General features: G+C 37.4%; 1 protein-coding gene across 2 annotated transcripts in view; it reads left to right on the top strand.

The window, feature by feature from the left end:
- MYO16 (myosin XVI) overlaps nucleotides 1-25,936 on the top strand; it is a 596,349-nt gene that overhangs the window by 464,819 nt on the left and 105,594 nt on the right. For both annotated transcript variants that reach the window (XM_066236132.1, XM_066236131.1), the window contains exon 28: nucleotides 15,661-15,763. In XM_066236132.1, the coding sequence (XP_066092229.1) occupies nucleotides 15,661-15,763 (103 nt within the window). The remainder of the gene's footprint in view (nucleotides 1-15,660; nucleotides 15,764-25,936) is intronic.

Raw genomic sequence — 25,936 nt, 5'->3', positions numbered from 1 at the left:
AAGCCTGATAAGCTACTGAGTACAAGCAAAGTCTGGCGGAAGATGTATATAGGAATGTCACCAGACTGTGGCTAATATTTCTAACAGAATCGTAGGTAAAAACTAATGAGTGCAGTATCAGAAAAACCAGTAGGCTATAAATCTTGTGAAAAGGTTGGCCAGAAGAGTGTATATAGTTGAGGGAATCAGAAATGAGCATACAAAGTGTCCACCATATTTCTAAATTAAAAAATGACCCACTGAGAGTAGTGGATAGAAGGAAAATTTTGTAGAATGAGGCACAAAGGATAGTCAAGATTTTTTGAAAGAGATAATGAGAAGACAAACAAAAAGAGGAAAAAAAAATCAAGGTTCAAAAACTCCATGACTTCCAAAGGATACTGTAAGGAGACTCACCACTTAATGCTGGCCAGAAACATTTTCAAGAATAGTGTAAGTGAGCAAGACACTTCACTTAAATATTTTATAAGGGCAGGTTTCTCGTAAACCTCCGGAGTGTTGTATCCATACCGCCCTTGGTAGGCGGCAATTATGACAGTATGAGAGGGTTTTCAAGGGCACCAGCATCACAACCAAATATTTGCACCAGACTGTAAGAGATGGGGTGTCTGGGAATTAAACTGTTGGGAAGTCATAGCTTGCATCTCTTTATCCCTTTATAATATAGATTTATGGTCATAAGTAGGAAACATCTTTGTATAGCAGCACTTATATTATGCATTCCATGTACATGTAGGTTTAAAGTTGATCCATGGCTGATCTACTCAGTATTCCTGTTTTTAGATGGTTTAAAATTGGTTTTAAACAAATTGGCCATAGCTTTCTTTTTAATATTACCCCATCTGAACGTATAGAAGAAAAATGGGCATTAGAAACATTTTTAAAATAACCCAGGTAAATAAAAGAAAATACTACTATGTAATGATTGGCAGGGAAGAGTGGACTGGAGAAGGACGAGACAGCATGGCCAGGTCCCCCGCGGGACCACGTCTGCTCCCTTCTCCTGGGGCTGGTGGTTCTAACACAGTCAAAACCTCTTCACTCCTGTGGAGAGGATCTTTGTGAAACCCGACAATGACTTTAATTTCAGAGATAGGGACCAGGCGCCATTTAGATAAAAAATGGTTCATACTCCTTAATATGAGTTAGAAAAAAAAAAAATGAATGGCTATGTAATTTCATGCTTGAACCTGGCAATTATATGCTATTGTGATAATACACTTGTTTTGATATATATATAGTGTATAAGGGGATGTCACCAGCAAAACAATATATCTGAGTGATTATTAAAATAATATTATATAATATTATTTTATTATTTTTGCATTATAAATATACTTATATAAAATATTAGAGATGGAATTATATTAATATACAAATTAAGATTTAAATAACTTTTATTTTTATTTTCTTTCATTTTCATTTCTCTTTTCTTTCCTTCCTTTCTTTATTCACTAGACAAAAGCTATTGAATGTTTTCTTTTAGATATGCTGGATTGCACAGGACACTTTAGGGATGAAAATATAGAATGCATAGCATGTTCTCTGACTCAGGATGTAGGGGAAATAGAAAATGACACCAGAATGATAAGAAATGAACGCAGGCAATACTAAAACTGTAAGTTTCCAGGAAAGGAGCTCATAAGATTTCCTGGAGTAGATAATATTGAGCTGAGGCTTGAAGACCAGTAGAATTATCCAGAAGTGAAAGAATGGTTGCCCACAGAAGGGAACAGTGAGAGAGAATGATGAGTTTAGTAAATTTCAGCATGGCAGGAGTACATGATCTTAAGTTTTTATTATTATTATTTTTAATTGTTTTTATAGAAACAGAGGAATGGAGAGAGAGAGAGAGAGAGAGAGAGAGAGAAGCTTTAATTTCTTGTTGCACTCAGTTATGCATTCATTGGTTGTTTCCTGTGTGTGCCCTGAATGGGGATTGAACCCACAACCTTGTTGTTTCAGGGTGATGTTCTAACCCACTGAGCTAACTAGCCAGGGTGGGAGTGCATGGTATTAACAGCTGGGAGCTGTTTAACTAAGACAAGGTATCATGAAAGAGCCCCTAGATCATGAAAAACTAGAACTGCTGAAGATAGGGGAGTCCCTGGTAAGCAAAACAGTGTGAAAAATTCACTAGACAGCTATATTTATAAAGCAGTTAAACTAATCAATGTGGCTGAGACTTTATAAAGATAACTTGATTGAGATGAAGAAAAGGATATAAACTGAAGAGCTGTTAGGATATAAAATGATCAAAGCATGTTGATCGACTAGTATTTGACAGACTCTATGGTTTCCAGGTAGGCAGGTGAACAAGTGATAGATCCCATGCAGTAGGAGAAAAATAGGCAATTATAAACGAGGTGGGGAGTGGAATACATTGGTCTTGATGTACTTGGTAGATCCAAAATGTGCTGTACGGTAGGCAGTTCAGCATATTGGTATCGAGTTCAGGAAAGTGGTTATTGTGTTTTACATACAAAAACGTTTTACGTCACTAATTTACAAAGGACAGCTGTAGCCTTGAGAGAGTGTTTAATGTTCCTCAAAGAAGACATTCCAGAAGGGCCCAGAAGTGTATGCTGAGAAAGCACATACATTTAGTGGAAGGAAATTCTGTTCTTAAGAAGCAATTGTGAAACAGGTGACAGGGTAACAGAAGAAAGGGAGGTCAGCCAGGGAGACGACTTATTCTAGGAGGGTAAGTCAGTGGTTTCATGTGCTACTGAAAAGATCAAGTTTTGTGAAACAGAAAGGAGTGGTAGGAGGAAAAACTCCCTGCAATAAAGTTATTGGGTTTGACATATAAATTGTTAACTATTGTGACATGTGATGTTTCGAAAAAAGTGATATGCACAAAAATAGAAACCGGATTGCAGAGTTTGGAGAGTATATTGGAAGGAAGAAGTGAATTGGATTTGATCACTGCTAGAATGCTAACTCATCCTTGCTAATTCTCAGTTACTGCACTGTATTTTGGTGAAGTATAATTTTTTAAAAAGGTAAGAGCATGATGGTAATACAAACATATGTTGAATACATATCAATGGTTGTGTTCAGGTCTTTATAAAGAAGAAATTGAATATTAAAACAGTTCAAATGAAAATTTGATTTACAGAGATATGTATGTATTCTCTATGAACAAAATTTATTTTGTGCTGCCAAGACACATTGCTGCATTGATTTAGGCAGGAATAATTTGCATTTTTTTCTGTTTTCTACAACTTAAGTTTTATGTGTACTTAGCTACAAAATAGCTTAGTCAAAAGCAAGCAAAGATCATACCTCTGCCAAAAGGTAGTTCCCAGGGGTCCATTGGAACATGTCCAGCATTCTATTGAGAGGACACTCAGATGCAAGGCTATTTGGGTGTCCAGTATTTACTGTACCGAACTAAGTGTTGTACATGTGTTAATTGTAAAGAATAGTTATCAAAATAATTGTAAGAGGTAGAAATGATAGAAACCAGAACATTTAAATGTGTGGTATGTCAAAGGTGTGTGTATGTTAATGGATGGAACATTTTATAAATTCCTTTAGGATATTAATTAATGCTAGTTTTAATCATGCCTTTCTTTGAGTTAAAACTTTTATTAGAAATATTAGTAGCAGTGAGTGATAATATACTTAAATGTCCAAGATACCTTAAATATCATGAATCTTTTATCATTTGGACCTATCTAGCTAATGTTTTCAAATAATGACAACACATAATTAATATTTAACATGACTTGTGTACATGTGTTATTTTCACCCAAAATATAAATGTTCTGGATCCTAATTCTTAACATTAATTATCCCTCACTGTTATCAACCTTTCTGTTATACTATTCAAAAGTAACATCATAGTTTACTTAAACTATCTCATTAATGAGAAAGAGACATTTTATTGTTTATAATTAATTTATTATTTTGATCATGTTTTTAAAAAATGTGCATGTTTCTTACCTATCTTCGCTCAAGATGACATAACTCAGTCAACTGATGTAAGAATTAATACTGCTAATGTTTAATGACTCACCATATGACTACCTGTTTTAGCTACAAGTATTGGTTGATTATATTTTAAAGCTAATATTTGCCATGTGGTATATAATATATGGTATATACAATATATTCAGCCTGAGAAATGAAGGAAATCTTGCCATTTACAAGAACATAAATGGACCTGAAGGACATTATGCTAAATGAAATAAGCCAAACATACAAAGACAAATACCACTCATCTCACTTATTTGTGGAATCTGAAATAGTCAAACCCATAGACAAACACATTGAATGGCGATTACCAGGGACTGGGGGGAGGGAGGAAAAGGGAAATATTAGCCAAAGGGCACAAAGTGATACTTCTACAAGATGAGTAAGTCCTAGTAATCTACTCATGGTGCCTAGAGTTAAGAATACTGTACTGAAGTCTTAAATTTTTGCTAAGAAGACAGATCTTATGTTTTTTAAAAAAGGAATAAAAAAAAAATAAAGAGTGCAGGAGTAAACTTTTGGAGGTGAAAGATATATTTATGGCAGTGATTGCGGTGATGGTTTTACAGTTGTCATCCAGTTGAATACATTAAACATGTACAGCTTTCTGGCATACCTCGAGGTTTTTTTAAAAAGTTAATAATTTCCCAAATAAACAAACGTGACTAGGTTCAGACACTAAACCCTAAGCCTTGATTCGACCATGGTCACGCCCTGTCAAAAGTAAATGTACAAAAGAAACTTTCAATACTGTTGAAATAATATGTTCTTGTTTCAGTGGCAGACTGTTTCTTTGGACCTGAGTCTTAACTTCATAATTTGCTAGCCAACTGTAATGACAGTGATATTCTAAGCAATAGATTCACATGGTGCTAAGTAACTCATTTCATTATCTGAAATAGGCATAAACTTGTAATAAAAGAACTGCATTCGCCACCAATCTCTATAAAACGTTGTACCATTTCCAAAGAGCATTGCCTTCTTTATTCCCTTGGGAGAGAAATAAGTTACAGGTACCTCCCACAAATAAACTGGCCTGCCTTGGTTTCCTGTTTCTTGGTACTCAAAAACAGGTCAAAGTGACCCTGGTGAATATTTGGGTAAGGAACAACTAGCTTTAGAAATGAGATAATTTTACTTAAACCATATAGGTTAGATTCTAACCGTTAGAAAGATCTGTCTCTTATTTAGGCTTCAGCAACAAATGAGCATCTGTTCTTTTCAGTGTAGCTAAACAAGCTGTTCTTATACCTGATAAATACCAGCTATGGCTCAACCAGTAAATTCCACAAAATGTAGAGGACAAAAGCACATGGATTTGAATGTACACACTGATTGTACCCAGCATCCTCCTGGGCGTGTGTAACGGGATCAGAAAGCAGCAGGATTGGTTCCTTTACCTGCAACCATTATTTCAGCTCCCTCACGTATTCAGTTCTCCAAGAGGGCACAGTTTTAAATGTCCCTTATGGTAGATGGCTCTGGGGTGTTATGCATGCACGAATGGGGTTTCTGTGTGGCAAAATATCCCAGAGATGTATTAAAAGTACAGACCTAGCTAAAATAAATGTTTCATGCTGCAAAGGCAGCTCAGGAAATGAAACCTAGTATATATTTCATGCTGGGACATCTCTAATTTAGTGTTTCACTTTCATCCATTTATTGAATAAATAGAATGTTGTTACACTGCACAATTAAAATGAAATGGTGGAACTCACTTTAAAAGAACTTGAGAGCATTGACATGTAAATTCTTAGCAGATGCTCTGAATTCATTTTTTATCTGCATAGTGAAGTACTGGTTAATCTTAGGAGCTGAGGTTTAATTTAGCATTCTTTTTTATTATTGAACTCCCATATTGTCTGGGAAGAGAGAGTCCCATGGCTTAATTGCATGAAGTATACAAATGAGTGAATGAATACCATGAGATTAAGTTTATATCTCTGGGTGATCTGCTTTGCCATGGGCTTTAGAAGGAGATGCTTTCAAGGAAGTTGAAAGCATTGATGCTTTGATAGAAGCAGATGAACTTCAGTTGTGGTCATTCATACCCACCACTTTCATTCACATGTTTGGCTAGTTAGAACTCACACAAGGTGAGAGCAGCAGAATTATACTGAAATTTTCAGATGAAGGGTAAGAGGATCCAGCAAGGTCTCTCAGCTGGTCCAGTAACTACTCAGAAATTCCCTTTTCTCCTCCATGTTAACTACTTTCTCTTTTCCTGGCTCTCTACCAGGAGTGTTGTGAAAGTCAGGCACTGAGTCTTAAGAGTTAATGTTTGTGATCACACCAAAATAACATAGTAATGTTATTAAAATAGTAGTAGCAAAAACAACCACCACTATTACAATAAGAGAGAAAGAGGGAGAAGAAGGCTAGTGAGAAAGACAGGGAGAGAGAGAGAATATAATCTTGATTTAGAAAACTCGGAATTTAAGGTTTTTCCATTTCCTGTCTTATTAATAGTCCTCATTAATACATGATTCTGTAGGATGGTTACCTTTATCCTTTCAAGCATAAAAATAGAAAAATTTTCTGTTTTTATTTTATCTTCCAAATTAAGCCATATTAGACTAAAAATTCTACAGACTAGATTCAGATTCTAGCTTCACTATTAACTAACTTTTGGAAGTTATCATGTAACTTCTTTAAGTGTCATTCTGGGATTGTTGTAAGAATTCAGCGATAATATGAAATAACCTATCATTATACCTGACATTTATATCTACTTTATAAATTTTTGTTAGTTTTTCTTTCACCCTCTATTCTTCCTTTCTTTCCTTCATTTGTCTCTCTCTCTCTTCTTTTTGTCCTCCCTGCTCTAATTTAATCTTTACAGAATGGCAAGTAGAAGATAAGGATGTCCCTAACCTTGCCACTTACCCAGCCTCCAACAAAATCAGCATGGGGCTGCTGTAGGGTGGTGTCAGTGGAAAAGCTCTTCTACACTGCCCCCTCTACTCTCCCCAAGGACTCCTCTCCCAGGGGGCTCTTGAATGAGGAAGAACATGGAGTGTGAAATGCCGCCGCTTTGGAATGGTATATTCATGTTCCTAAACATGAGAGTGGTCTATTTACCATCATTTGGAAAAAGAAGGGAAATCGGTCTTAATCAGCAGTGTGAGCAATAGGTCTAGGATTGTCATTGTAATAATGTAAAGACTTTTTCCCCCTTAATAGAGTTATACGGAGATTCTGAGGAGCCCTGATAAGCTAATGCTGGTCCCAACAGATGCAAAAAGAAACTCTAGAAAGAAATTCCATGCCTGAATGATCCAGGAGGTGCAAAAGTCATTGCAAAATACAGCTAACATCCTCTGTCTGTCCCTCCTGTGAAGAAAGAGGAGGAGAGCTGTGAGCGCCCAGGGAAGTGGGTCAGGCTGACGAGCTCCAGGTGGACGTCAGGGTACCGTGAAGTGTGGGAAGTTCCAAAATGGTCTGATGGGCTTGGTGCAGAGGACTTCTGAAAACTGGTAGAAGACAGGGTAGAAGGATGAGCAGGTACACATGATGAAGTCTCCATAAAGTCTGCTGAGCCATGCAGGCTTCATCACCTAGTGTGGAAGGAAGGGATAGGTCATGTGACAGCACAACCCACTATAGGACAAGTCAAGTCAGGGTCCAAAGCCCAGACAAAACCTGAAGGCATTGATGGGATTTTTAAACGCTAAGGATCATGGGAAGAAGAGAAAAATGAGAACACAAAAGGATTGTGTTTGAACTAAATAATTTTTGATAATTTTATTGCTGTTTTCATATTTTTTTCTTTAAAAGAAGAAAAAGTGCTCCTTTGTCATTGACAGGCACTTCCACAATTCCTCTCTCTTTGTCTCATTTCTCCTTCTTATCTTCCCTCCTTTGCAGGTTGAAATAGGTTTTATTTCTCTCTCAAGCTCACTTGTGCTCCTTCCTCTTCATTCTTCTATTTTCATGATAGATGTCAGTCCCGTTGCTAGGCAGCTGTTATGTTCAACCTACCACTCAGCATTCTGAATGCTGGAAATTAGCCTCAAATAGCTAGAAAATCACACTCCCGCACCTGCATGATGTTTACTGTGAGCATATGAATATAAGGAGTAAAATGAACAACTCAGGCAAGTTCGTAGGACCAGTGCAATGTGTCCCTATTTAAGCAGAGCCAGTCTACTATAATTGTGGCATAGATTTCTGGTAGAGAAACCCCACAGACCCCTGTGGGAAATAATCAAGGAAATGGTTATAGATGAAACTGCATCCCTATACCATGAGAGCTAAAAATTATGGAAAAAATTATTTGGAGTAAAATGGAAATTTACAAAAGTAAGCATGAATTGAATGTATTGAATAGAATTTGTATGTTTTTACAAATGTTGCCCATAAGCAGTGTTGAATCTTCCTTGCTTCTGAGAAACAAAATATCCCAAAATTTTGATTAATCTTACTTCACCCTCAAGCTGTTGACCTTTTATTTATTTTGTGAATCACCAGAGCTCAGCACCTGGGCTTCTCCACCATCTGCTAATGTCTCAATGCCGTAGTAATCTGGATTCTTCCACGTCTTTAGCATTGTCTCGATTCCCTAGTCGCCTAATCCAGCAGCCCTTTCTCAGTGTGGACACTCTTTAAGCTCTCTGAAACATTCAGGTTGCTGACCACATACATTCTCAGCTCTGCCTTCCCTTGACTATTCTGAAATTACACAGCCCCAGTCCAGCCTGCCTGTCTTTTCCTCCTTATTCTGCCTTTATAGGCTGTCTTTCTCTCTCAGACCTCCAGTATAGAGCTCCTGAGACATTTCATCTTCTCTTTCTGTGGATTTCCTAGTCCATCCTGGGGATGAGGATGTTAATGGTTCTCCCCAAACATTGTTTTGTTGTTTCCAATGAAATAACTAAAATATATCTGTAATAAAAAAAAAATGTCTTGCCTGACCAGGCGGTGGTGCAGTGGATAGAGCGCCGGACTGGGATGCAGAGGACCCAGGTTTAAGACCCCGAGGTCACCAGCTTGAGCACAGGCTCATCTGGTTTGAGCAAAGCTCACCAGCTTGGACCCAAAGTCGCTGGCTTGAGCAAGGGGTTACTCAGTCTGCTGAAGACCCACGGTCAAGGCACATATGAGAAAGCAATCATTGAAAACTAAAGTGCCACAACAAAAAATTGATGCTTCACATCTCTCTCCATTCCTATCTGTCTGTCCCTCTCTGTCTGTCAAAAAAAAAATGTCTTGAACTGAGAAAGCCATATCTTTTATGAGACATAATTTTGGCCAAAAATGTCATGCTTTATTTTTGAGCATATGCAGTGCAATAGAACACACACCTTGGTGGTAACCTGTGCATTTTATGGCAGAGATTCTTGCTTGTAATAGGTTCTTAATAAATATTTGTTGAATAGAATTAAATGTTATAGTGTTTCAGGACTGTAATCTTCACAATAGAATTTGCTTTGTAAATGAAGAGATGAAGTCAACCCTCAGCAAACAGAAACTATTTCAAAGATACTGCATCTGAGTTTTGTTTTTGAAGCATTAGCTTGATATACATACCTTATATTTTTCTAAAGAAGTGCTTCTACTGTTTCATGGCAGATTTCCTAAAGCAGTGAGCTGAGTCACTACCATGTTTCTGTGGTTCCTGCATAAGCTCTTAAAAAAAAAAAGGTCTTAAAGTGAAAAGAACAATCACATTTGCAAAGAGAAAAATTGCCTGACCTATGGTGGCACAGTGGATAAAGCTTCGATCTGGAACAAGAACAATCACATTTGCAAAGAGAAATATGCCTGACCTATGGTGGCACAGTGGATAAAGCTTTGATCTGGAACACTGAGGTCGCCAGTTTGAAACCCCAGGCTTGATTGGTCAAGGCACATATGGGAAACAACTACTATGAGTTGATGCTTCCCACTTCTCCCTACTCTTCCCCACTCTCTCTTGCTCTCATTTCTCCCCTTCTAATCTAAAAATCAATAAATAAACAAGAAAAAAAGAAATATTAATTCATAACTTTCCCTGCTTTACAGTTCTCAGTTGTTAGCTTTTCTCTGCTTCAACTGCAATCTAGCCCTCTTAGCAACCTCAAAATAAACACAACCAGTGATGTGGTTCTTTCACTTATAATTTTGTAGGGTATCCTGATGTCTGCTATTATGTTAATGTCATCATGCTGCTGATACTGTGAGTTCATTACAAATAATTTTTATACTTGAGTCTCTGATGCAGAGAAAGTACTTCATGAATAGTGTACATGTTAAAGAATTTTTCAGTAACTGTGATAGAACTTGCCATGAAAACCCATGCTTATCTATTGGAAATTGAGGATGTAGACTGGCAGGAAGAAGTTGCAAGTCCTCAGAGACATGTTCACAAGAGAAGTGAGGCAAAAGGAGCATTTTACAGCTTTAGGTTTTGACCCCAAGGGAGCACCAAATATTCAGCACCATAATGGAAGTAGATTCAATTTTCTATATGGTTAGTTCCATGCTGTCCAGTTAGGCAAAAGGTTGTGACAGAGATGGAACTGGCCCAGTTGAATAATCATCAACTGGGGAGGGATTAAATCTGGTTCTGGAATGTTGGCTGACATTTGGTCTACACCTCTGTTGGGAGTTCCACCTGCATTCCTCCATTTCAGTTCTCCTTGGTTGATTATTCCCCTTCTGATTAGGCAGCATCTCCCAAAGAAATAACTACTCTTCCCAGTCTACTTCATCGTAGTCAATGTCAGCTTCATCTTCTAGTCTCTTAGGTCAGAAGGCTTGGAGTCATCCTCTCGCCCCTTCACATTCATGTCAGTCCATCAGGAAATCTTCTTGAGTCTGCCTCCAAATATGGGCAGAGTTCAAGTTCAACCAATTCCTACCACTTCCGTTGCTCCCATCCTGGGCTGTGGGAAGAACTTCCACAGAGTCACCCTGGCTCTTCACTTGCCTCGCGGTTGCCTACGCTCAACCTAGCAATGTTGGTGATTCTTTTAGTGTCAAGTGATGTGATTCATCTACTGTAATCCCCAGGCTTAGGTCTCTCCAAGTCCTTAGTCATGGCATGATCTGCATTCTTACCCACTATGGTTCTTATCCATTACTTTTGTGAATCCCTCTCCTCCTCGTCCTCTTCCTCTCAACTGCTGGGCTCCAGACACACCCACCTCCTTGATATCCCTCCTCCCTCTACCAAGCATGCACTACCCCACTCAGGGCTTCTGGACCAGTTGTTTCCTCGGCTTGGCTCTTCCCCAGGAAGTGCCACCACTTTCTTCCTTTCCCTCAAATTCTTGCTCACAGTGAAACCTCTCCTGCTTTATTTTTCTGCATCTCTCATTGTATCTGACGTTCCTTCTCATTTACGTTCCTGTTCTCTCTGTCTCCATGAGAGAATATAAGGATTCTCATCTGTTTTATTCCCGGCTGAATTCCCAGTACATATTTCGTACTCTATCAGTATGGTCCAGTGAGACACAGGACCTCGATTCTGAACATGGAACTAGATCCTTAAAATTTCCCTCATCCCAAGACAAGATGAGGTAAGAATGGGTTTGCTAGAAGAGTTAATATTTATTTCTTACAGTCAGTTGATTGATCTTGGGCTCAAGGCAGATGTCAGACTGAATACAGGGCTCTTCAGTGGACTGTGGTGTCTTCATCTTGGATGAACGAGGCTTGAAAGGTATGAGGACTGAAAGCTGAGAGGTCCTACCTGCGACCACACCTGTGCTCAGGACCTATGTAGTTCTCCAGGCTCATTATTACCACTTGGCCTCAGATTGAATTTTCTATGAGATTATGTCTTAGCACAGTGATAGACCAGTGACTACCTATAGATGACACTCACATTCCAAAAGACAAGCTGATTTTAATTACACTAAGATAGAGCACCTTACCCTATCTAAGATGACGTTTTTTTCTTTTCAGTTTAAATGTCAGAATGAAACCATTTTAGGTGTCAAAAGAACAATATAAAATGAGAAAAAAAGCACCAAGTATAAGAATTTTGTTCTGACTCGTTAATAGTTTATTCAGATACTTGAATTATGTCAATTCAATTCTTGGTGATAATTAACAAAGTTACAGAATGAGACAATTAGAGGAGAATAAAAAGATAACTTGAATGATTTCATTTTCTTGTGTAACTGGCTAAATGGTAGAAATGCATTGATTTTTCCTGAGTGCTTGAATAAGTCTGTATTTCATTATAAGTTCTAGTTTACTGTTATAGAAGAGGTCCAGTCACTCAAAGATCAAAGAGCAACAAATTATCTCTGCATGTCCTATGTGTTGATGATTACTGTTGGGTTTTACCTTTCCAGTTTTTTTGTGCTCAATTGTCCTTATCCATTCTAGAAGTGTCTGGCACTGGGGCTTGTTAGTTTCTGTCTAGACTATAGCAATGGTGACAGAGAAATTGCCTCTGGAGCTAGATAGCCCTGGGATCAGTTTCCAGCTCAGCCACTTTTACCATCTGTGTGAGTGTCCCAGAGCTGCCCTAACAAAGTACCTCAGACTAGGTAGCTTGAAACAAGAGAAACTTATTCTCGCATAGTCCTAAAGGCTGTAAGTTCAAAGTCAGTGTTTCAGCAGGTCCATATACCCCTCTGAGACTCTGGGTATAATCCTTCCTCACCTCTTTTAGCTGCTGCTGGTGGCCTGCAATCCTTGGGGTCCTTGCCTTGCAGCTGCATAACCGCAACCTCTGTCTCTGTCATTGCATGTCATTTTCCTCATAAGTACATCAGTCATATTGAATAAAGGTCCGGCGTTAATGACCTCATCTTAATTTGATTACATCTGCAAAAATCCAAATTCTAAATAAGGCCACACTTACTTATCTTTTGACGAACGGGACACAATTCAACTCATACACCATCTGTGTGAACTTGAGCACGTGACTGAATTCCTGTGATTGTCAGCTTTCTGACCATCAGAAAGTTATCATACAGTCCTCCTACGGCTATCAGGAGCATTTGAAGTAGCATATGAGCAGCCCTTTTTACTCATTCCTTCAGTATTTGAGAATTGTTACTTCTCCCCATGCACCAACCACCCAGCCTAATTTCTTGGCCTCCCATCATTTATTTGTGCTTGCAAAACCAATCCAGTAGACATGGTAAAAGGTACAAATATGACCCCATGTCCTAGGGAAACTCGCACACATTGATGACAAACAGGAATTAAACTAGTGTTTTTAATACAATGTAGAATTTGTGTCGCATCTTGATAAACACATGGAATACTGAGAGAGGGAAGAATGACTTGCTAAGTGGCTCGCAAAAGGCCTCATAGCTACTTTGCTACGCAGTTGGAACCTGAAGCTGGGTTTAGATTCCTCAACCCAGTTTCTTTATTATTCTAACGCATTATACAGTTATATCATTTGTTATCTTTGAACCACTCAAACATGGTGAAATGAAATCCATGTTTGCTCACTAATACACTGATGTCATGCATGGGCATCTTTTGGGGATGCCCGTAAACTTTTAGGTATCCACCCCACTGCCCTCTGCATACTTTACTCCCATGTCCCAACCCTCCACAAACACATACTCCACTAGACCCCATGCTCTCTCCATTCTCCCCTTGAAATACATCTTTCTCTTTTGCAGCAATCACAATATGGCCAGTAAAATAATAGCTACCAACTTCAGCACCTGCTGGGTAGGAAATCACATTCTTGACTATTATAAGAAAAAAAATCACTGAATATGTCTGTTATCTACAGATCATTTCGGTCCATTCAGTGTGATCAAAATGATGAGCAGGGTTTTTATATCCTTGCCTCTGGCGCTACAATTTCATGTTCAGTCTCTGTTACTTACTATTTTTACTCCCTACTGTACCCTGAATTTGACATATGAGGAAAAATCTATACATTTGAAGGAAGGCTTGTTGCTTATGTTGATGTATGTATTTTGTTTGAGTCAAGGGTAGGAAGATTATGACAATTATCAGTCCAGGAAAAATATATAGACAGTCACCAATTATAATGCTTTGGCTTAAAATTTTTTGATTTCTGATGGTGCCACAAAATACACATTCAGTAGAAAATTAACTTCAGATTTTGAATTTTGATCTTTTCTCACACGTTTTCCACTGCTGGGCAGTGGCAGTGAGCCTCAGCTCCCTGTCAGCCATGTGGTTGGGCGGAGGGGGGTAAACAACTGATACTCTGTTGTGTAGTCATTGTGTTAGGGGATTTTGCCCAACTGTAGGCTAATGTTAAGTTTTCTTACCACACTTAAGGTGGGTTAGGCTAAGCTGTGCTGTTCACTAGGTTAGGTGTATTAAATGCATCTTCAACTTCAGATATTTTCAATTTACAATGGGTTTATTCAAACATAACCTCATTGTAAGTGGAGGAGCATCAGTTCTGAATTTCGGTGACAATGCTAAGGAAAGTAAGAAAGGAAATAAGTATCTGCTACTAAAAAAGTCAAATAGGTGTGTTTTCTGTCCATGTTATATGCCAGACTCACAGCTACTGCTCCACTGCCTCGTATGCTGTGAGCCTCATTTGTCCACAGCACTTGTAGAAATAAAGAAACGTGTAAATCTGCTGTGGCTGTCAGTGGGATATGTCCAAGGCTTCCGGTGCTTAAAGGAAGGGTGGTAAATAAAGATTTGTAGGTAATGTACTTCCTTCCTTAGTTGCCCTAAGGAAACAAAAGAACCTTCATTTTGAGAAGATGCCAAATTTGTTGAGGCAAACTTCAGATGAAATGCTAAGATATTCTACAGAAAAGAACAGAAACGTAGGTGATTTAACTTATAGCATAGAGTTTCCTCTGCAGCCCAGCATGAGAATCATAAACTCACAATGGAACTGGATGCATTCACACAGATCTTTACTTGTTTCTTCTGTCCGTCTGTCCTCCTTCTCCTTCACTTCCTTCTTCTCCCTTCTCCTCTCTCTCCTCTCCTCTTCTTCTTCCTCTTCCTCTTCCTCTTCCCCTTCCCTCTTTCTTCTCCTTTTACTCCTCCTCTTCTTCCTCTGCCTTCTCTTCCTTCTTATGCAGTTTTACTTATATATCAGGTTCAATACTCTAAGTGCAAAAAATTTTTGATATAAATTTTAAAATGAGTGATGTAATTTTGAAAAAAAATTGTTTTATAAATCCATATTATATCATCATGCATTTCAGCTAAGAAATGAAAGATAATAATTCAAAAGAACTTTACAAAACAAAATAAAATGTCTTTCTGGAAGATTTAAAACACTCAATTATATAATATATGGGGACAAACCTACTCTGCCTCTCACTCAAATAGCAATTCTGAATGTTTTGATATTACCTTTTTATAGATTCTAAGCATGTCGAGATACACTCTCAAGTGGGAATAAAGAATGCTGGAATTTCTTAAAAGCTGTATTTTTAAAGATCATTCTAAATATTTAAATGAAAACTAGTAGAGTTTTTTTTCTCTTCAAAGTTTCTTTTGCTACATCGTTTGCATCACTCGTGATTATGTTAAACATTAAGGGATTGAAAAATATATTTGATTCATTTAAAAAATTATTTTCCATATGAAAGATGTTATTTCACAGTTGCATGTTAAAGGTACAATGAATGGAGTAGGTGGGGGCTCATGGAATAAAATAAAATGGGGGAAGACTTAAGAAACATTGTAACAAAGAAACTCTGTTGCACATAATCGTTGGCTCGATGAATTCAGTCACCGCTTCCGTGTCCCTGCTGCTTTTCACAGGTATAAGCCATTGGCAGAGATACTCCCCGAGGAGAAGAAGAAACTGTCTGCTGAAGAGAAATGTCGACTTGTCCTCCAGCAGTGTAAATTACAAGGCTGGCAGGTTAGTGACCTACAAGCTACTAACATACCAGTTTAGGATTTTAAATAAGTGAGCTGAGTCATTGTGGGGAGCCACCAGAGTCTCACTGGCAAAAACAAATTGCTTTGATGTGTTTGGCAAGGCAGGACACTGAGTGTATTCCCTGGAAACACATCAGTCTCTCTGATTTCCTGGTTTCAGCAGCACGCAGCAAACACAGGAGGAAGCCAATGGACTCCTGTGCTGTATTGACGAGGAGTTCGTGAAGCCGCTCAGTTTGTCCACGTGACCGATTTAAACCTTGTCTGTCAAGCTTCCTGAAGTATCTAAAAGATAGCTAGCAGAAGGCTGAGAAGCCAAACTGTGAGGACAGAGCATTGATTGCCTTGGCTCTTGGCTGGGATCTCTCAAGTGTTCTTGAAACCCAGACTTCCCAAGCGCCACAAGCCTTGTTTAGACTCCCTTTTCTGTTTCTCTTTGCCCTGTTGCTCATCTACCACCCACTGAAAATGTCACTGCCCTTGTAACCTCATTTAATGGCACAGTCTTCATAATTGGAAACATTTAATTATGTCCTGTGATCCTTTTGGTTGGCAGAGCCCAGGGCCCACTGGAGGGACAGCTGGACTTCCAGAAGGAGGAGTGACAGGAAACAGAATAACACAGGAAATCCTCCCCAGGAACAGTAGGGAACAGTGTAGATTTTAATACCTTAAACAAGGTCAATATGCCATCTTACCAGGGTGAGGGAGAGATGTGAAACTTAAAAGATGGTAATATTGGAGCAGGAATGGGAAACAGAATGAAGTCCAAGTCACCAGGAGTTATTGGGCATTTCTAGCTATAAAACAACTGTTAGTGCTTAGGTGACAAGGAGCATGGTGGCTGATGGCTTTGGCAAAACGTAACTAATGAAAAGCAGATAAATAAAAATAATAGGGACCCTTGTATAAGTGAAACTGTATGATAACCGATGGAGCCCCAAACAAAGTCTTCATTTCAGAAGTGACACGGACAGAAGGTTCAGAATTGCTGACTGTGTCTGAGAGTGGGCCACGCTAGGCAGACAGGGAGAATGCGCTGGCTGGACCCCGGCACACTCATTCCTCTACGACAGGACTAAGAACCTGGGATGCGACATTGATGAGTACTGATTCAATTGTCTGTGCCACCCAATCTTTTTCTTTATTATATTTTCCCCCTTTGTTTTCTTTTTTTTATACTAATCATGGACTTGAACTTTAAGTAACAGTCTGACGGAGGAGGCTTATACTTTATAGTAGTCATAGAGGCACTTCATTTCAGAACATTGCATAATAAAAAGAAGGAAGGAGGAGGAATTACTAACACAGAGTGATGTGAGCTAGTCACTCTGGAGTCAGTGACATAAGATATGAGGGCGATGTATAGAATTATATACCAGACGTGTATGTTCACTTAAGTCATTTCAACTGAATCACTGCAGGGGTTTTTATATAAGAATTTGGATAATAGTGGTTCATGAATAAGTAACACTCCAATATTCTTGTCTTCTTTCCTTTAACCCTTTGAGTAGTGAGTTTTTTTCATGCCTGCTGATGCCCAGGAGTGAGTTTATTTTAAAAACTGAAATTAGTTCCAGTTACAGTTTTATTAACTTAAAATCATGTTTGTTTGATAACCAACTTATGGAAACAAAAAGAACATACATTTGCCTTTTTTTAAATGTTAACTTACACATGTACAATCGTTCTCTGGATGGTCAGGAGGCACGAAGACGTACACAAACTTTCATGCTACTCAAAAGGTTAAAGAATACTCACAAGTAAGAATAATTTTTTAAAAATTAACATTGAGAAAGAAAGTTGAGTTGCAAGAAAAAGGTGAGGGAATCTGGAATAATTTTTCCACTAGGAAAGTGACTAGCAGTAACCGCAATACCTGACTGGCCGTCAGTTTTCTGATATAACTGCGCAGTATATGGGGTCAAGCGTGCGAGGGGACTGAGAGACAAGTGGGCAGCCATCATTCCTTTCACATTTCTGCATGTGCTAAGATACTCGAAATTGTAGCTGAGGATAGGAATAAATTGAAACACATACTAGAACTTTGAAAAGGTTCACCAAAATTAAAAAAAAAAGAAGTAGGAAAAAGCTCCCATGTCATTGGACTATTCCATTTCCACTCATTCTTTATCTCTCTCCAAAGGAACTTAAAAACAGAACAAAAAGAAAAAAAGAAAGAAAAGAAAAAAGAAATTCATTGAGCATGTTTGTCTCTGTGTTTCGTATTAAATAATTAGATAAGACTAAATTCTTCAGCTTGTCCAAAATGTAACCTTTCATGTATGTTCTCATAGAATACAAATCTTTGATTTCATGGAAATAAAGCTTATTCATAATTCATTTTTATACTAGTCAGAAAGCAAAGTAATTTTTAAAAAATTATTTATTTTTGACCTGGAAAGACAGATTCTTCAGTTTAAAAAACAAAGCATTTGTTTAAAATATGTTTATAGTTACAGGAAAGTTACAAAAGAGTTACTATTATTCTCTTCTGTGTGGTTAATCTGGACCAGGATACACAGGAGCTCTTTGAAGCTAGAGTAAGATCCTAATGGATGGTTATTGTAGCCGTACCATGATTCCCACATTGCTAAGTGTTCATCCTTTGGCTCTGAATGGTTAACACAAGTTATTCTTTTCTGTGTTTTTAAAAGCTATGCGAGAAAATAAAAGAAATCAGGATTATCTATTGTCATGTGAACCTGCATAGAGAATTAGCTAGAAATTCAATTCTCTTTACTAAAACTGTGATCCTTGTATTATTGCTCTGATGAGTCCTGAAGATTTTAGAGGTCTCTTCATCTCTCCCTGACATTAATCAGACTTTGTGCAATAAAGCCTCTGAATCATCAGTATGGGATTCTAAATCCATAGTTCTCATGCTTTTGTGCATTGTAATAATTGTGTAAGTGGTGGTGAACACCAACCAGCATGTTCAGAGGTGGATTAGAGTCCGTTGAGGCCCTGGGCGCAGAAGAAACTATCGGGTCCCTTTTAAAAAGAGAGAGACAGGGAAAATAAAACTACAGGTTAACCATATTTTTAAATAAATAAAAATATTATATACTATTAATGTTAAAATTGCACATATGAAACCAAACTTGGCATCATTAGAAAAAGTGTAAAGTTAGGGTTTTGCGGGGCCCTTAAGAAGTTGGGACTCAGGGTGCGCGCCTGGTGCACCAGCCTTAAATTCACCTGAGCATCTTCTTGTTTCAGATGAGGTAGAGATGTCTTACCTTCAGTGGTGTTGCGTTTGTTTACCTGTCCATGTACGCTAATTATATTTTATGTAGTTGTGTTTGCAGTTAGAATGTGAAGCAGTGGGATTCTTAATATTTCATAAATGATTCCTTTCTTCTACAGATTATGCTTTATTTTCCCAACAAAAAACTATTCAGAGTTTTTTTGCTCTGTTTGATTTAAGCCTAATCACATCTCTGCGTACAAAAAGGAAAGTAGGCAGGGTGAATAATAGTGACCTCATTTTAAATATGAGGAAATAGGGTCTTAGAAATCAACATACTGATCAAAATATTAGGTGTAGTTAATATTTAGTTTCAGTGGAAAGACCACTTTGCTAATGCCGGCGTCTACGTCTTGCCATGCTCTGTTCTTTCCACTGCATTTAACTCGATCTGTATCTTTTAATGTAACCATCTAAAGCCCTTTCATTTAGGTTACAAAACTTGAAAGACATAGACCATGCATCACAGTGTGAGCTTTGATCAAAGGCAGTTACATATTCCTTTATCAGTCTGAGCAGATTGCTCCTCGTAGTTAGTGTCTTTTTTTATTTTTTAATGTTTATAATTCACCCGGTAGATGAAGGAGAAAAAAAGCTAGCTGCTTCCTGTTGCAGGCAAATTCTGATCAGAATCTTTCTTACCCTACCTGTCAGCTAAATGACCCTTAAATAGCATGGCAGTTTTGGACTCTAGTTCCAAATTGCATCTTAGAACAAAAAAGAGAGAAGGGAGTGAAAGAAAAAGAAGACGGGGAATAAAAAGAAGAACTGCAATCAAGTGGAGGACGTGTTTGACTTTGTTTAATCCAGTGTTTACTATCAAGACCAGTCCTGAGAATGAGACTTAGATGCTGCCCAGGCGTTCTGCAGGGAATTCCAGGGTGGAGAGAAGATTCATGGGTTCATGGGTGGCGCTGATTGACAGGCCAGTCAGGGTGATAGTGGTTCCAAATCAGGACTTGAACAAAGACAGTTTGAGAACAGTCTGATTAAACTGTTTTTGGTAAATCCATCTAGTTCGTAGGATGCCAGGCTTTGCTCACCACCATATTTTACATGTCCACCCTCCTCCACTTCCCTTTAGCGTTTGCTCCCTCTTCTCTGCTATGTTCTCATTCCTTAGACTGCACACCTTCTTCAAAATGGTTGATTGTCTCTTTGGCTCTAGCAGGTAAGCTCCATCGGAAAGGATTTCGATCTGTTGTATCTTCACCAGAAGGGACAGAGAAAGATGCATAGTAGATATTTGTGCATATATGCTGGGTCAATAAATGAGTCTTTTTCAATAAAAAAAAACTACTAAGCCAAACTATAGACTTTTTATGAATACATAGACATATAGGAATTTTTTAAAATCTAGAATAATTCACAACAAAAACCTTACAGTGACGATATTTAGGAAATCATGTTTGAGATGATAGTTAAATGGTGTTTGGGCTCATATTTGTCTTTAGTAAATACATGTATTTAATTAAGCATTAGCTCTGTAATTAAAAAAGATTTTTAACATTTGTAACCAGACCCTGGTTGAGTAGCTAAGTGGATAAAACATCCTGGTGTGCTGAGATCACAGTTCAATCTCCAGTTAGGGCATGAATGAGAAGCAATTAATGAGTACACACTAAATGGAACAACTAAGTGGAACAACAGATTGATGCTTCTCTTTCTCTCCCCCTTCCCCTCTTTCTCTCTCAAATCAATGGGAATTTTTTTTTTTTAATTTGTTATCACCAACACATAAATACAATTTAAGCAGAATATTGTTCAGGGTCAAATGAATTATTTTAAGCATTTGTGAACAAGCTATCACAATGACTGTTTTGCTTTAGAGAGTTTTGCATTCAAATAATACTTAACCTTTTGTATATTTTACACCACCAGCTCTTGTGTATCAAAGGAATCTTCAGTCTTCTTTCACGGGATTTGAACTGGTAACCACAAATTCTGGCAAATTCACTGATGTTACTATTACCTTAGTATATTCAACGTTGTTTTCACATAAGGCAGTTTCATTTTGAAGTGAAGGAAAATCACGATGTAGGGGTGACTGGAAAGAGTCCAATGTGGTTTTGGTTCATGTTTATGATGAAATGACATATTTAAAAATTATGCTGGACTCACCAGAGCTTTGTCCTTATTTTAAGGCATAATTTAAGTTGTTCATAGAGGAATAGAAGGTCATCAAAGTGATTTGAGTAGACTCTATGTGATTAGCTTTCTGTATTGTTTTCTATCTCACCAGATATATATATATATTTGTTTTTATGAAACAGAGAATCTGGGGGTTACTTATTTGTGGGAAAATAATATTCTAAATAGTTTGAATTAAGTCATAGTTTGAAAGCAAGTTAAAATAAACCACTAGTTATTATACTTATGCTCTTTTTAATTATTCAGTTTTTTAAAATACATTTTTAGTTCAGTCCTACTTTAAGGTAACTTTAAAAATAATGCCTCCAGAACTGTATACAGTTAATCACACACTTCCTGCCCTGATTTCTTCAAGCCCTAGAAAAGTGACTGGCAGGCCTTCAGGCCACGTGGAACATGCTTATTTGCCATGTTATGTCATTTATGCAAAGTGAAAACTTATGAAACTAATTCTAAATGGAAAAATAAATGGTATAATCTGATTTTCACACATTTTATATGAATCAACTGGTTATAGGATGATTTCTTCTGTGTAGTTATTTGAATGCTATATTCATTTTAAAGCCATCTGGAAGAATGACGAATGGAGAAACAAATCTGTCAGAGTCAGTTCATGCGATGCCAGGGGTGCCGCTTCAGCACACAGACACAGAGCTCGGGAGAAGTCAGGACGGCGAACAGGCTGGCCCCTGTGCAGGAGAGCCTGCACAGCCATACGTTTCCTTGTCATTTTAAACAGATCTCTAAAACTCTGGAGTGGGGGATAGAGCTTTGTGGATAAAGAAGAATGCCCTGTGTCGTCCCTTTGAAGTAGGGGCTCATGATCTCTGCTACAGGAAATGGTGGAAGGAGATATTTAAATGATAACCCTAGAGAGATTTTACATATCCTCTATAACATTTTAAGGATGAGGAGTCAGATATAGAAAGACTTTCGGTAACTTGGTAAAGATTATACACATAGGAAGTCAAAAATGAAATTAAATTAGAACTTCATCTGAACTACCCACATGATATGATATACTTCCGTGTGTGTGTGTGTGTGTGTGTGTGTGTGTGTGTGTGTTAAAGAGATAGAAAGGGACTGAGACTCTGAAAGAAACAATAAAGGCTGCTCACAAAAGACAAACCTCAATTTTTTGTGAAATCTATTTTTTCTATTTTTCTTGATTTACTAAAAAATTACAATAGTTAATTTATTGGCATCTTCTCATGTAATTTTCAAAGAATAGCCTAGATTTCATGGTGTCTCTGTAAAATATGTGGTCTTTGAAGGATTCATTCTTATAGTCCTGAGAATCGCAAAATTAACATTTTTCCATACCATTAAATAAAATCAGTTGAATGAAAGATTTATTATCTCATTAATTTAAAATAATACAGTATAGAAACGATAATAAAAGTAAGAACAAGAAACTGTTAAAGTTTTAAGCATCCTCCATGTTTTTTTACATATTCTAAGACAAGATGATTGTATTAGGGCCCTTGGCTCTTATTAGTACAATAAATTAATGGTTGGTTTATAACTTTTGTTTTATTACTCAGGGAACACTTCATAAATCAACTGTAAGTACAAGCTAGAAAATAGCCTATAAAATTATCCTTTCTTATATTTATTTTCTTTCTCTGGAATTATTAACACTGCAAATAATAGACTTTGGGATCTAAGATTATCTCTTGAAACTGTACATAATAACGAAAAATCACTATATATATGTACATATATTTCTTTTTTCTTTTGTACTAAACACTTGCATGCATGTATATATGAACACAATTTGTTATGAAAATAGCATTCATTCTTGATAAGAAACTTGGAAAATTAAAGAAGAAAATATAGATCATTCATAATTGAGTTGCTCTATCTAGAGATAACTACTAGCAGGGTTGGGACTGGTTAGTTCTTGGATGGGAAATCAAGACTATGTTTGTGTGTATTGACTCAGTTTTTAAAAATACTACTACAGGTGTTTGATTCTTGGTCAGTGTGTCTCTTTCTCTGTTCACTCTGAATGTTATGTGGACAAATGTATGACAGTGGTCAGGAATGGCATCACCAAGAGGAACATATGTAGGGCTTAGCTCTGAAGGATCCAGTCACGGCACAGGACAGGAAATGGGGTCTGGGGACAGGACCAGCATGTGCCAATACCCTGAGCAGAAGGCTGTCTAAGAGAACTGATGGGAACAGAATGGCTGGAGTACTGAGAACCAGGCAAGAGGAAGAGAGAGTGCTTTATAAGAGTGTCTCTCAACCTTTATTTTTGTCATTATTTCTCCACTAAGCAGAAAAACTCATGAGACAATTACTAAGGAATTTAGTTTAGTACTGGATGGCATAATTCTTAGCTATAACAACGGCTTGTACCTTTTCAATAATCAATCCTTCTCATCAATATCTGTCTTTTAACAATAAATGGTGGTTCTGACTATATCTAATCCAATTTCACTTCTTATATATCCCTAAGTCCAGGTTTATTTAGTCATTCAACAATATTAAACACTTGTTGTATGCCACAAACTTTGTAATAGCCAAGGTTCCCCCCCCCAATTGGGAACCATTTCACCCTCTTGGGTCAGAATCCCCTGTAGATTGTGAATACTTAGAGACGAGCAGGGGCAAGAACCAGTGGGACCTTATGTGAGTCAAAGCACAGTGTTCTATTTTAAGTTCAACGTGAAGCCATCAATAAGCCATAAAGAGGGTGGTAAAATGATCTGATCTATGTTTTATACATGAAAAAAGAATGTGCTGTTGGAGACCAAGACTAGAGCTAGGAAACAGGTGAACAAACTAATAGAGTAGCCCCACACATGGTGGAGTGATGGTTGATAGGCCAAAGACGGTGGGTGAGTCAGAGAAGGGTGAAGAGAGATCCTCACAGGGGCCTTCAATAAATAGCCCTCTTACATGATGTTGACTTGAAGAGTGGATTCTTCTTTAACACCAAAATATAAACTTCGGTCAGGAATATAAACTCTTATTAACAAGTGTGAATTTGCTACCCAAAATATGTGGAACTCTAAATGATGGAAAGGGCCTGGCTCTTCAGGAGTTGTAAGCAGAAGATAATTCACAGAAATAAATGTAGATGTGTCTCAAAGCAAACAAGAACACACCACAGAATGAATATGTGGAAAATTAGGAAAGCTATGTAAGTATATTTTAATAACTAAAAATACTCTGAAGGATGAACAACGTAAGAGCAGATGCCCAGGATGGAGTGCTATGAGTATTCATATTTTTAGAGGTAAAGCAAACATCAAAATACAACATAGCAGTGACTGGGCAGCTGCTGGTGGCGGGAGGGCTCCCGACCTATGTGTTTGTACACACCCCAGTGAGTACAGGGGGCCGTGATGATGGTTATGTTGCTGTTCATCATTTATAACATACACAGCCCATGGGACAGGTAATTATTTTTTACATTTTGGAAGCCATGTGGTTAAGAAGAAAGAGTAAAGGTGCTCTTAAAATGAATATATTAACTTATGCAATATACTTTCTTCCTTGATTTTGAAACTAATCAGTCTTGTTTGGGTTTGCTTGGTATTGCTTTTCACAGTGAGTCATTTTGTTAGGAAGAGATTTGTTGTTGTTTTTTGTTTGTTTGTTTGTTTTAAGAGCTCTTGACCATAGTGATGTGATTTCCATAATGAAATAATATATAGGATCACATAGTGAGCAATTCACTAGGAAGCTCAAAATAGTAGTTTTTATTCATCACTGCTTGCTGTATGGGTCATACTATTCTAGGTAAGGGTAATTAATTTTTTTAACCTGTAATTATATGTAATTCGAGCCAAACCACCTTCTTCAAATAGCAGAAGATACAGTACTCTATTAGATGTGTATGGCTATAATTATCTTTTCTATGTTGAAGTTAAACTTCAAGAATAGTCTATTTATAACAAAGAGAACTTGTATTTTAGTATAAATGTATCCTTTGAGGATGTTTAAAAGTACATTCAGGCCAGGCTGAAAATTAGAATATTTCTGTTTAGTAATTTTTCAGAGCTACCCTGAAAATACAAAATATTGAAATATTAAGTATAAACTATGCACATACAAAGTAATGCTCAAACTTAGAAACTTAGTGAGTCAAAGAATCAAATATGGGAAATATGTGAATTCAACCTGGAGAAGATGAATTTTAGTTAAATGGTTATGTTACTGAACTTCTTGAAAAGATAGATGTTATTCTGTTCATTTTTGTGGTCTTAGAGGGCACAGGGCCTGGTATCAGGAAGGCCCTTGGAAAATATTTGATTTATGGATGGATGGTGAATGAATAGATGGATAAGACAGACACATGATAGGATGGATGGATGAATAAATGTGAAACAAGGAATATCAGGAAAGATAAGATATACGGTGTACCCAATAGTTATATGAAAATAACTCCAAACCAGGAATTAATGAGTGAATGTCAACAGCATGCAAATAGAAATATTGGGGTTTTGGAGGCTAGTTCTATTTGGAATGGATTAAATAGTTACAGAAAATGCTTTTCATGGTAAAAGTATAGTACAAGGAACAGTATTCTAAAGGAGTACAGTGACATTCTCAGATCATCAGAAAGAAAAACAAGTCTGATGGGAAATTAATGGAGACATCAAATCATATAAAAAAACCACAACAGGATATTGTTTATATAACATCAATAAAGCTATTTAAAACTAGGGAATAGATTTACATGATAAGGCACTTTAAGAGATACCAGCGCATTTTGGAGGGGAGGAATGTTAATAT

This window comes from Saccopteryx bilineata, chromosome 6, assembly GCF_036850765.1.
Source record: "Saccopteryx bilineata isolate mSacBil1 chromosome 6, mSacBil1_pri_phased_curated, whole genome shotgun sequence".
Taxonomy (NCBI): Eukaryota; Metazoa; Chordata; class Mammalia; order Chiroptera; family Emballonuridae; genus Saccopteryx; species Saccopteryx bilineata.
The sequence above is the reverse complement of the archived record's forward strand: the minus strand, read 5'-3'. Positions and strand labels throughout refer to the sequence as shown.